The sequence below is a fragment of the Python bivittatus genome, unplaced genomic scaffold (assembly GCF_059951505.1).
Source record: "Python bivittatus isolate LINGU-HERP-01145 unplaced genomic scaffold, Pbiv_v1 ctg000340_np1212, whole genome shotgun sequence".
Lineage (NCBI taxonomy): Eukaryota > Metazoa > Chordata > Lepidosauria > Squamata > Pythonidae > Python > Python bivittatus.
This window is the reverse complement of record NW_028277056.1, coordinates 11,801,505-11,814,664: the sequence shown is the minus strand read 5'-3', so window position 1 is coordinate 11,814,664 and position 13,160 is coordinate 11,801,505. Positions and strand designations below refer to the sequence as shown.

Sequence of the window (13,160 nt, the reverse complement as noted above, 5' to 3'; positions counted from 1 at the left end):
AGAGAGAAGTATCATGTGGAGTGCTACAAGGATCCCCTCCTGGGTCCTCTCGTCTTCAATATTTTCTCTAATGATTGAGATGAAGAGCTACAGGGATTGCTTATCAAATTTTCAGATGACACACAATTGGGTGGGGTAGCTAAAACCCAGAAAGTAATAAAACAAGGTTAGAGAAATGGTCTGAAAATAAGTGACTGAAGTTTAACAGAAATGGATGCCAGGTTCTTCACTTAGGCAAACAGAAATCTTATGCGGGGGAGATATACCTGGCTTGGAAATGATATTTTTCTATAGCAAAATCCAACGTGTCCTTTTTCAGAAGTAAGTCCTACAGAGTTCCATGGAGCTTACTCCCAGGTTAGTGAAAATGAGGATTACAGCCATTAAGTTCTATATTGAATTTTAATAGGCACCATGGAGATTCTTCAGTATTTTTGTAATATTGTTCTGTTGCTGTTCATATGAAGAAGTGTAAATTAGTAACAAAGAAACAAAAGTTAAATATAAGCAGCGATGTAAGCAGTGCAAAAAACCTGCTATTTCCTTCCCAACTATAAAATGAAAGGATTCTTTTTAAACCTCCTTTATAAGCCTTCTTCTTATTTTGGTAAACTTACCTGTTTTAGAATCGATCTGGAATTTCCCTTTTTCATTACCAGATCTGATGAAGTAGGTGATCTCTGCATTTGTACCAATATCTTTGCTGGTCGCAAAAACAAAAAGAATCTTGGCATTTGGTGAGGTGTCCTCAGGCACCGCAACCAGATAATCTCTCCTCTCAAAGACAGGGGGGTTGTCATTAATGTCCAGAACTGTAATGGTAACGGTGGCAAATGATGACAGGGTCTGTACAATGCTCTGGTCAGAAGCTTTAATGGTGACATTATAGGAAGACTGAAGTTCTCGGTCCAGAGGATGTTCCAAAATGATGATGCCTGAGGACTTGTCGACGGAGAAGAAGCCTTCTGAAGAGTCTGCCAGGGAATATACAATCTTTCTATTCACCCCTGAAAAAAAAAGGAGGGAACAGCAGTTCTTAATTCAGTGATGCAGAAAAGACCAAGATCCCAACATGGGATAACAATTTACAGGTAGTCCTCATTTAATGACCACAATTGGGACTGGAATTTAGGTCACTAAACAATGCGGTTGTTAGTGAATCATCATGTGACTGGACCTGATTTTTATGACATTTTTTGCAGCAGTTGTTAAGCAAATCACAGTGGTCGTTAAATGAATCACACAGTCGTTAAGTGAATCATGCAGTCCCCCATTGATCTTGCTTGCTGAAAGCCAGCTGGGAAGGTCACAGATGGTGATCATGTGACCCCGGGATGCTGCAACCATCATAAGTGCAAGCTGGCTGCCAAGTGCCCAGATCACGATCACATGACCGCGGGGGCATTGCAATGGTTTTAACTTCAGGCACCGGTTGTAAGTCACTTTTTTTAGCGCTGTCGTAACTTCAAATGACTGCTAAACCAACAGTCGTTAAGTGAGGACTACCTGTAATTGCTCAAAGTTCAGTGCTATTAGCAGCAGACCTGTGAGATACTTCTTGCTCCATTTCCTGTCTGGGTCAACCACCATCAGCTGCTATTTGGAATTGCCATTGTTTCACAGAAGGTTGTCCCTGGTAATTGTCCTTGGAAAGCAGTCTGCAATAATTTGGTGTAGGTCCAATGTGCTAGAACTGCATCTCTGAGCCTTTCTAACCCACAGATCTGGGAACTGAAGTCCCAGAATACTGTCAGACTGTCAAGTTGGGAAAGGTTGGTGTATAGCAGCAGTGGCCAACTTTCTGATGGATGGGGGACTCAGTAGGGAAATGCCTCTTATGTGGGGGGCGAGGGGGACCAGGAGGTTCTATTTCTTCCTATTTGGAGGGAGAGAGAGGAGCTGTTTTTTTCTCTCTCTTAAAAAAACCACGATCACTACCCTATTTTAAAGCTTCCTGAGAACGACGAGAAGCCCTACCACTGATTTTCAGCAAATGTAGCTGGAAAGGGTTTGAAAGAAAATGGGTTCAGAGGCCATGTGTGGGCTCCTGGGTTACCCACCCCCGAGGGAAATATCTGCTCACCAAGACAGCCAACTTGAGCTAACTTCGGAATGATAGAGATCTGTATGCTAAAAGTGAAATCAGGGCAATTCCCTTTATACTGCAGCAGGGGACCACTTTAAGCCTAATTAAGCACAAATGCAAAAACTAAACTATGCACATTTCCATGTTGTTGCTGCTTTATCTGTACAACTTAGCAATAGCAAAGAGAAACAAAGAACAATGCAACACTCCTTTAAAGTCAGTGTTCCCTTCCTTTGAAGCCAACTGAGAAATAGAAACGCGTTTGTCTTCAAGCCAGAACTATTTGCCTGACATCAATCACTCACAAACACAAACTACACATCCTGCTTCTAGTTATACTTCATTAATTCAAAATTTGGTGACGTTACTTTAGTGCTTCTTTAAAGATAAAGCTTCCTTCAAGCTGAGCCCAGCTTCTGATGATTTCATGGCCATCCATATATTTTGGCATCAATACAAAAATGATTCAATGTCTTCTTCTGTGGTTTTTTTTTTAAACTTCCCATTCTAGCCTGGAATTTCCTGGGAGTCTTTCATTCACATATTAATCAGGAAGGGCTACCACATATAACTTGCAAAAATTCAGACAACCATTAGATGGGAACTAAAAGAGTTAGAGTTATCTGGATTTTTGGTGTCCTGGTTAAGGCATCAGGCTAGAAACTGGGAGATCATGACTTCTAGTCCCACCTAGGCACAAAGCCAGTTGGGTGACCTCGGCTGGTTACTTTTCTCAGCCCTAGGAAGGAGGCAATGGCAAACCACTTCTGAAAAACCTTGCCAAGAAAACTGCGGGGACTTGTCTAGGTAGTCTCCGAGAATCGGACACAACTGAATGGATAAAAAAAAGAAAGTGGTCATCCAGATTTTGCAGCCCAAACTTGGAAGCCCTAAATCTGCTTTAAACCTCATCACCTTTATCAGCTCAACCAAGATCAAATAGGTTCAGCCATCAAGCTGGGCAATTCTTCTTTCCTATGACAGAAATGTATTGTATAAAATCAATTAACATGGATCAGAATGTAGAATACATTTATTTTCCGCTTGACATGGCAGGAGCACAATTCCTTCCTTAGGAAGGCCTGGGGAAGGATGCTCTGTTGTCTAGGCATATTCATAAAAAGCAATCATAAGAACAAAATACGAACACTTGTTTAAATTATATTACAAAAGATTAGATGACACTCTCCAAGGAACAGGGATATTGTCTGAAACCCTTTTTGATTTACCCAAAGGCGATGACATGAAACCTTGAAAAAGTCATTAAGAAGAAATGGTATTTCAATTATAATTTTACCATTTAGAATCTACATGTCGATACACACGGGATATATTTCCCAACGTTCTGCAGTTATTAAAGATAAGTAGTATTTAAATTATGATTTTATTATCTGACTACTTGATTCACTGGTATTTTAAAGTCTTTACAGATTCAAGTCATTGAATAAATAGCTTGATCATCCATCATTACTATTATTTATTCCTATAGTATGAATTCCCCCTGGCCCCAATGTCAGGTAAGTTATTGGTGAGTTGTTACATAAATCAGAGTAACAAATAGCTACAATTACTATTCATAGGTGAGTGTTTATACTGTATTGTAAGGGGAAGATGCTATGTTTATCCTTTTATGAAAATGAACAAATAAGCCAGGACTTTTTTCATTAATTGTAATTTCCCATTTCTTGATTTGGAGCATTGGAACAAACCACAATGAGAATCCATACTGAAGTCAAAATGGATCCATAAGAATCCATATGAAGTCAGCTTGTCCCAAATCTATTAAGCGTAGTTTCTAGTTCAGCATCTATCAGTAACTGAAGAATTCATGATTCCTTTAACAGGGAACTAAAGTTGATGCATTTGACCTCAAAATATTTATTCAAATCTGTATACAGATAGTCCTTGACTTATGACAATTTGTTAGCAACCGTTTGAAGTTATGACAGCACTGAAAAAAGTGACTTACTACTGGTCCTTGCATTTATGACTGTTACAGTGTCCCCAAGGTCACACGATCAAAATGTAGGCACTTAGCAACTGGCATGTACTTATGATGATTGCAGTGTCCCAGGGTCATGTGATCATCATTTATGACCTTCCCAGCCAGCTTCCAACAAGGAAAACCAATTGGGAACTGTGTGATTTACTTAATGACCAAGTAATTCACTCAATAATGTGATTCACTTAATGATCACAATGATTTACTTAACGACCACTGCAAAAAATATTGTAAAATTGGGTGCAGTCATGTGATGCCTTGTTTAATGATTACACCACTTAACAATGAATTTTCTGGTCCCTATTGTGGCATTAAGTTGAGGACTACCTGTTAGCATTTCAATCAATCCAATGTATGTGGCTAATGAAATGTTTCAGACAATCATCATCTGATATTTTGTCCCCCATAACTGATTGATCAGAACACCAATAAGATCATCAGAACAATACAAGTAATGGTATTCCCTCTGAAACTCTATGGAAGCAAAAGTTGGACTTTGAAGAAGGATGGAAAAAGTATTGATGTTTTTGAAATTTGGTGTTAGAGAAGATTCCTGAGAATACCATGGAGATGCCAAGAAAATAAACAAATGGATTACTGAACACATCAACTGAGAGTTCTTACTCAAGGCACAAATGACCAGCCTCAAATTATCCTACTTTGGACACATTATGTGAAGACCTAGCTCTCTGGAGGCTCTTACAGCAGCCATCGTTGCACCATTGGAAGATCCAAAAGACCAGGTTAGGGATAGATTGTAATGGAGAAAACCTATCTATGTGGTCACTAAGAGTCAACACAGATTTGATGGCACATAATCAATAATTCATAAATATATGCATCCTTTTGTCTGTCTATCTTTATCTCTTACATTTATTTTTATATCACTCAGCTCAATATGACTTCTGGTGGTTTACCATAAGAAACAGAAACCAAAGTCAATAAAAGCAGTACCGTTAAATACTTATGTAGGGTGCCAGATATACTCTGGGAGTAAGGTGTTTTGCAGCATGGAAACCAAAATAAAGAAGCACTACCAATACCTTTAACTTCAGATTGGGCCAGGGCCTACAGCATTCCCTCCCTACATGCGTGCACAGACAAGGCAGATTCCAATCTTGCAGCCAAACTGTATAAAGCTTTATAGATCAACATCAGTGCTTTGAGCTTGGCCCAGAAGCCTATTAACGACTAATGCAGTAACTGGAGGACAGGTGTAATACTGACACCGGAGTTCTTACCCACTAACAATTTGGCTCTTCTATTTCATACCTAGAGCAGCTTCCAAATTGTTTTCAAAGGCAAATGTAGAGCTTGTAACTCTTTGCAATTTATGGTAATAAGCACAGGCATTGACAGACTTCTGCTGCATCAAATCGTCAGCTCTGCCCCATGATGCACTACGAAAGCAGAAGTGCTTGTGTGGTGCTGTCTCAATGCTACCTTTGCGTCACACTGGCACAATACTAGCTTCGTGTTGTACTGTCGCAATGCGACTTTCTACTTTTGCATCTCTCTCTTTTGCATCTCTCCTCCCCTTTGGTCCGTGCACTGTGATATAAGACTGACTGGTATGATTTCCTCTGCACTGCTAGGGCTTCCTGGTGGGGGCTACAACTGAGCAACTGAAAATGTGATGGCCACATTTTCCATGTGTTGTTCCAGCAGGAGATGCAAGTCCAGGAGGACCCTCCAATTGAGAACCTGCTCCTTTAAATTCAAGATATGCTGTCCACTCCTTGCAGATTATGACAGCTTTTATGGTTATTTCCTCAGTGGTATATTGTGTCATTATTTGCTGCTTTACTTAATGAATATGCCTTCATTTCCCCCAGTGTACAACTAAAAAGCCTAAGAAGAAGAAAAAAAAAATGAAATTTCCGTAATTAGACTTATCTTCCTTATAAGAACAGCTACTTCATTTGGGAAACATTATCCACTGGAAATGGTGGTTCCTTGAATACACCTCTGACTTATTTTATTTATACTCTTCAAATTCCTTAGTTCATGCTGTACTGCAAAGGCAAATCTGGTGAGGTAATTAGGAAGGATGTTACACTAGGAGCTGGGAGAACAAGATTCAGTTCTACCCTCAGCTGTGGAAGTACTAGATAGACTTTGTCCAAGTCACTAACTGTTAGTATCTCCTGCCTTTTGATGTTGGGGGACTACAACCTCCACACCTTGGGGCCAGGGTTTGGGAAAGTCCAGGCAACCAGCTCTGATCAATGACTGCAATAAAGTTTGTAGAACTTATGAAAATCATGGGTTTGTCCCAGACAATATCTGGCCCAAACCATAAGTGGTCACACACTACATTGAATTTGTGCTGTGGTTGTGCGATCTGGATACAGAAAGGATGTCCATCATGCCTTCCCTGTGGTCAGATCATGCCTTGGTCCAGATGAAACTGACTACCATTTAGCACTTCTGTAGGGTGAGTAGTCCCATTCAGATGGTATACCTCAGGTGCCTAATGGATATAAATGGTTTCCACCAGGCACTTGGGAACTTTCGTGGAAATCTGGCAGGTAGTTCCATCAAATGCCTAGTGAGCTACTAGCAATAGGCAAAACCTGGGCAGTTGATGAGATTCTCCTTCTCTCAGTTGGCTGATTCTTGGTTTACCAAGGACCTCTAAGACTTGAAGTGGCAAAAGTAATGCCACCAGTGGAGGAAAATGAAAAGTAAACCTGACCTGTGTTCAAATCTATAGCATGGCATTTTCTCCTCTCATTGTGATGGCAAGCATGGCTAATTCCCTTTCAGGGGGGATCTGACATCAACATTTCCCACCTGACCACTGTGATCAATTTGCATAGCATCTTACTAATAAAGTCATTCAGGTTCATCAGAGTCTTGAGTCTTCATGGGCAGAATCCATGGTGGTGACTGAAACAATATCTGTCATATATTTTTAATTGATTTTGGATACTTCTTCATATTCACCATGGATATTTTACAGTTTTTACAGATCTGAATTGTGGTAGGTTACGGAAGGGAGGGAGGGAGGGAGGGAGGGAGGGGGCTTGTTGTTATTATCCCCCCCCCAAAAAAGCATAAAATTGAAGGTTATCTCCCAGTGTCAGAGTTTTTGAAAAATCTACCCAACATTTGGTAAACTACTATACTAATTAGAAGCCTGCCTCTCAAGTTTGGCAAAAATTTTTATCTGGTGGTGTTCTTCAGATTATTCTGTTTTTCTCCTGGAATGTGCTCTTTCTGGAATAGGAAATGTTCATGGTATTTTGGACTTGATTGGCTTGGAAACACCCTTAGAGCATTCAGCAAGCAGAATACAGAATTTTGCATACAACAACTGCCTCCCTCTTCAATCTGTTTCTCTCCTGCTGTCTTCCCATAAAAATATACCCTTAAAGCAGATATCACTGTGCAAAGTGGCATGCTTGCAAAAGATGAACATGCATGCAGAGAGTTTCCGGTCTTCAATACAGAAGGATTTATAGCTGTATTAACACACTGCTGAATCAAGAGATCTTTCTTTTAATATTCACATATCAATACTGTCATGTTTTATTACTAGCATCCTGTGTTTGCATTTGACCTTAATAGCTAACTACAAGTCAAAAGTTAGAAAATGAAATCTGCACTATTCATCATTAGTATAAAATCTGCTGATCCTTTGTTTCTCTTTCTCATTGCCGTGCTCCCTTATTTCTGACGTGAAGTAGCCACAAAAGGAGAGTATGGCACGATGGAAAAAGCAGACAAATCTATACATCTTTTATTTTCATTCAAATTTTGATCTGCATTTTAAAATTCGCTGCAAATTCAAACATTTTTAGCAGCACACTTCAATTAGTCTGAGCAGTAACATGTTAAGCTGAATTTCCATGTTTTTTTTTCAAACATCCTAAAGAAAAATTAAGATTCCAAGGATGAATCTTATTTTTATTTTATTATATTTTATTTTATTTAGGGTAGTAAGTGAATTCTGTGGCAAATCTGATGGGAATGAACTTGGACATTCTGCTATGGCTGGACCATGCAATGGGATGAACTTCAGCATCAACTGAACCCTGCCTAGAGTTTGTCTTTTGTTAGCAAAAACCCTCCAGGAGACAGGTGAACTGCATTTACCTTACAAAGTTTATGAGATGACCAAAATGTAACTGGCAGAAAACTGATCTGAGAGGCTCCCAAAATCACAGTTGGGGCACTCCTAATAAAAGCCTCCCCTTATGCTGCACTGCAACTTTACACAATCATAAAGTTCCTTTCTTGGGATTCCAGGAAATGTTGATGAAAATACATCTCTTGTAACATTCTCTGCCTTGGAATCTTGAGTACAGCCCATCTATGGTCCAACTGATTCCCATGGATTTTCTTCTATTTCTTCTATTTTGGGGGTAAGATACTATTTAACCAACGAACGTGAGCTGAATATAGCTGTGGGTTTGGGGATCAAATCCAGACTTGAGAACTTTAGTTTCTTGTGTTGTTTTTGAGTTTTATAATTGCTGTTAATGCATATATTGCAAGGAAAATAAAGGCTACCCCTTACCAAGTTCTATCTATTTGTTTTTCATTAGTATTCTTTTCAGTGTCCTATACTCACCTACATCAGGATCATTGGCTTGAACTCTTGTCAGCAAAGCTTTAGTGGCAGTGTTCTCATACACACAAGCAGTGTAGTGGTCAGAGGAAAACACTGGAGGATTATCATTGACATCTTCCAACATCAGATGGATTTCTGATTGACAGAACTTCCCTCCCCCATCAGTTGCCCTGGCAATCAGATTGTAGACAGGGATCTTTTCACGGTCTAGTGGAGCTAAGGTTTTGAGCTCCCCTAAAATAAATTAAAGTAAAACAAGGAAAAACAAATGCATTGTTATTACCTTCATTATCAGCTCTACTATTTTGTTTTTACATGGTAATTTATCTTAAAATTACAAGGTAATTTTATCTTAAAAGGGCTGGGATCCTGAGACCCGGATAGGAGAGAATGTGCAACCCCCCCCTCCCTTACCCTATATAACCCTCTGCTCACCATTAACTAGGGACCAAAAGGAATTCTGCCTGGAATTTTATGGGAGAGAATCTGGGAATTTGGCTCTCAGTGGATCCGCAGTGGGCACAAACTAGTGAAGTTGGACCTGCATTCGATACCCACTCCACTCTCCATGTACCATTTATGAGGTTATCATTTTTAAAGTCTTCCAATATTTTTTTTAATTCACAAAAGCAAATGCTGATAGAAACGTGATGTTCTTCACCAAGATGATGCCTTCTTTTCAGCACTCCCTGATCTCTGAATGCCAAGTTACATGGAGCAACTTTAGCTAATCTGCACATTTCTATCTCTGACATAACAAGGTGTCGCTACTAAATTATCTGAAGTCTTCCTTTTCACTGCAACCCCTCCCTGTGTCTCCTCCTAAACTGTTTAAAAAAACTGCGTAGCATTGATAAGCAGCTTGTGATGGAGGAAGGTACTGTAATAGGGGAACTGAAGTGTCAGGAGCCAGGAAAGTGGTAAGTTGCTAAAGAGATGATTATATAGTGGAAGATTAGACACTCAAGAGAACACTTGGCCACTTCATCATTAAATAAGTGCCAAGGCACTACCCTCCAGCTAGAAAAATCCTCTCTTCCTTTCAAGGCAATGTTGCGAGTTACATTTCTTTCATCAAACTGAATGAGACCTCGTAGAAAAAAAAACGAAGCAGCATTTTTTATGCATGGCTCTAATTGATAGGCACGCAGTTCTGAGACTGGAAGTAACATATTGGCTTCATTCAGACAGAAGAATAATCATGGATTGTGGTAAGTCATACATGTGGCCAATTACACCAGCAAGCAGACGAGCAACAAGTGCCACAGGCTCACTTCAGAGTTAAGGCCCTGCCTGCCTGGGAGTTCTGCCCACCATTAACTAGAGAAAGAAATGTAAAAGATCCTCAGCACCAAACACAGAGAGAAGCTTCAAACAGGGAAAGGAAGGGAAAGGTACAACGTAAGTGGGACAGATGCTGATCTCCCTTGTAAGCTCTATTTTGAGAACTACTAGGCAACTTGTAGTTTGGTCAAGGGAAGTAAAATGTTGGAAGCAGCCAGCATATTTTGGCAGCAATGTGAAGGAGGCACCTAGGGATTGAGGGAGAGATATCAGCAGACTCCCTAAGTAGCTTTAATTTCAACAGTAAATAAATACAGAAATTATCCATGTAAAAATTCATCATCATCTTACCATTTTCGGGGTCCAGAAGAAACTTGCTGTTTCCAGAACCATATAAAGAATAGCGAATTTCACCATTGGATCCAATGTCTACATCTTGTGCGCCCATTTTAAGGATGATTTTATTTGGAGGAATGTCCTCAGGAAATATTGCCATATATGTAACCTTAAGACCAAAAAAGAACAGATTATTCCAGTTTAGGTGGGCAAATGATGGTCAATTAAAATTCCAACTTTCTTGATTCACCATGTTGCTCAGCGATACGGAGAATCATACCAATAATAACATTTTATTATTGAAAATAAATAACATTTATGAAAGAATAAATAACATGGGAGGTCTATTTTCTTTTTCAAATCCTGGAAAATTGAACACATGGAGTGAGATGATCTCACTCACTTCATTTCCCAGCTTTGCATATTCAGCAGAAAATAAGAGTGGACTTCCAACATAGAGAACCTGCATGCTCATAAGCTCAGCATTTTCAACTGGAAAGATTCAATTGTATGGAAAAATATGGATGTAGACAACTGTATGAACACAGAAGCCTGTTCACACCTTCCATGTAATTTATAGAGGGTAGGGATGGTGTACAAGATTGGTCTCCTCCTTTCATGCATTTAGTACTCTTGATCTGAAGATGAGAACATTGATTTGGATATAAAGGGGCGACAGATAAAGCAAAATAGGATGGGTCAAAGCCAAGTTAAGGGAATGGCACTTCACTGCTTTTGACACAAATAGTAGTAGAGGTCATCCGCTGATTTGGGGTTCAGTATCATCAGTATGGTGATGATACCCAATTATATCTTTTGACTCTGGACCAGCCTCTATGAGGCTGTTGAGGTCCTGTCCCAGTGCCTGGAGGCTGGCAAGTCTGGATCCTACTCAATTCTACTAAGACCAAGTGGTTGTGAGTGTTTGGACCGTCCAAATCTGGGGATATTCCATCCTTGACCTTGGATGAGGTGGCACTTCCCCATTCAAGGGTGATGCACAATCTGGGGGTCTTCGTGGTCTCACAGTTCCTGCTTGATGAGCAGGTGGCAGCTGTGGCCAGGAAGGCCTTTGCAGAGCTTTATCTGGTGCACCACTTGCACCCTTTCCTAGATTGGGGGGCCCTTCAGACAGTCACTCATGCCCTGGTCAACTCATGGCCTGACTACTGCAATGTGCTCTACATGGGGCTGCCCCTGAAGACCACCCAGATGCTTCAACTGGTTCAGAATACAGCAGTGCAGGCTGTGATGAGCATGCTTCAGGCCATGTAACACCTCTCCTTCGCAAGCTGCACAGGTTGCCAGTTTGTTTCCAGGTGAGATTCAAGGTGCTGGGTGTTTCCTATAAAACCCTACATGGCACAGGGCCTGATTACTTGAGGGACTGCCTATCTCCCATAATATCTGCCTGGCTGATCCAATCTGGCAGGGTTGGCATGCTCCGGGTTCCTTAGATTAATCAATGCCATCTATCAGGACCCTGGAAGTGTGCATACTCTATAGCAGTGCCTGCCCTCTGGAATGAGGTCCCCCTGAGAGTCAAACAGTCCCCACCCTGCTGGTGCTTCAAAGCTTTGGCAAGGATGACTAATACCCTCTTTTCTTGGTTCCTATCTGGGTTTGTTATCTCTGCCATTTTTGTTCTTTTTTGTTTTGTGTTGTTTTCTTGTTTTTAATGTTTTTAACAATTTGTAAACTGCCCAGAGTCACTGGGAGTTGGGCGGCGTATAAATTTAATAAATCATTATTATTATTACCATTATTATTAGTAGTAGTAGTAGAAGAGTGGGAAGGGAGTGACTAAGAATGACAAGAATTGCAGGTCAGCACTTTGGGAGGGCATCAAATGAGGGAAGACTGGTTTGTGATGGTTCATGGGTTGTGACAGTTTCACACTGTGGCGATGATGTAACAATTTTAGCCAATAGTAATTTCAGGGACTGCTCTGAATGTGCCATTGGAAAAGTGGATGGGCTAAATAACCCTTTTGCTGAGACTCTATTGAGCACTTCTGCAGTCCTCAGATTAACTAAACCTCTCCCAACACTGATCTTGCCTTAGGAAAAGGTGAGCTTACCACAAAGCTTTGACAGCGCAATAAATCTACCTTCAGAGCTTATGTTGATCCTCATCTCTCTTCTGTATAGAATGTCAGCCTTCATTCTTCACTGCTATCTGGCTGCTTATCTTTCCTATGCCACGTATATAGCAGTTGCTACAGCTCAAAAGTGCCACCCCATCCCTCATCCATTTCTAGACCATGCTGGCCATCTTCAGATGGGTTGTCATTGGAAACATGACACACAATAGCTCCAACACAGTTCTTCAGTTTTATCACCTATATGTCTGTCTGTCTGATCTATCTTGATTTCCATCAATTAAAAAAGCTGCCAACTAACCTGATCACAAACAGGGCTGTTGTCATTGACATCTGTGACGATCACTTCCACTGCACTCTGTGTTACAAACAGCCCATCAGTGGCTGTAATGTTCAGCAGGTAGACATCCTGTTCTTCTCGATCTAGAGGTCTCTTGACATATACCTTCCATTCATTCTGAACCAGGCCAAGGGCAAACTTCCCTTTTGGGTTTCCTCCTGTGAGGAGAAAAAAAAAAAATCTGCAGGAAGGATATTAAGAAGTCCCATAAAGGTTCCTCAGAAAGCCCTCTGCTTAAGCAAAAGAGCTAAAACTGATCCTTGTTAGTTCATAGGAAGTATAACAGGGAATAGAGAGGAAGAATAGAGGAAATAGCCCTCACCACACCCTGCTATTGCCATTTCAAAAGGTAAAGGTATAGAAGAGTAGTAAAATTGTATTTTGGGGAAAGGAAGGGCTGGTGGGAAGGCAACTGGAAATTAAAAATCTGAT

At 40.5% G+C, this 13,160-nt stretch overlaps 1 protein-coding gene across 3 annotated transcripts in view; it reads right to left on the bottom strand.

The window, feature by feature from the left end:
• The window catches only part of FAT3 (FAT atypical cadherin 3), a 477,600-nt gene that overhangs the window by 71,094 nt on the left and 393,346 nt on the right, over positions 1-13,160 (bottom strand). For all 3 annotated transcript variants that reach the window (XM_088140551.1, XM_088140550.1, XM_088140552.1), the window contains exons 11-14: positions 12,690-12,886; positions 10,303-10,456; positions 8,668-8,901; positions 618-1,007 (exon numbers count right to left, since the gene is read on the bottom strand). In XM_088140551.1, coding sequence (XP_087996677.1) covers positions 618-1,007; positions 8,668-8,901; positions 10,303-10,456; positions 12,690-12,886 — 975 coding nt within the window. The remainder of the gene's footprint in view (positions 1-617; positions 1,008-8,667; positions 8,902-10,302; positions 10,457-12,689; positions 12,887-13,160) is intronic.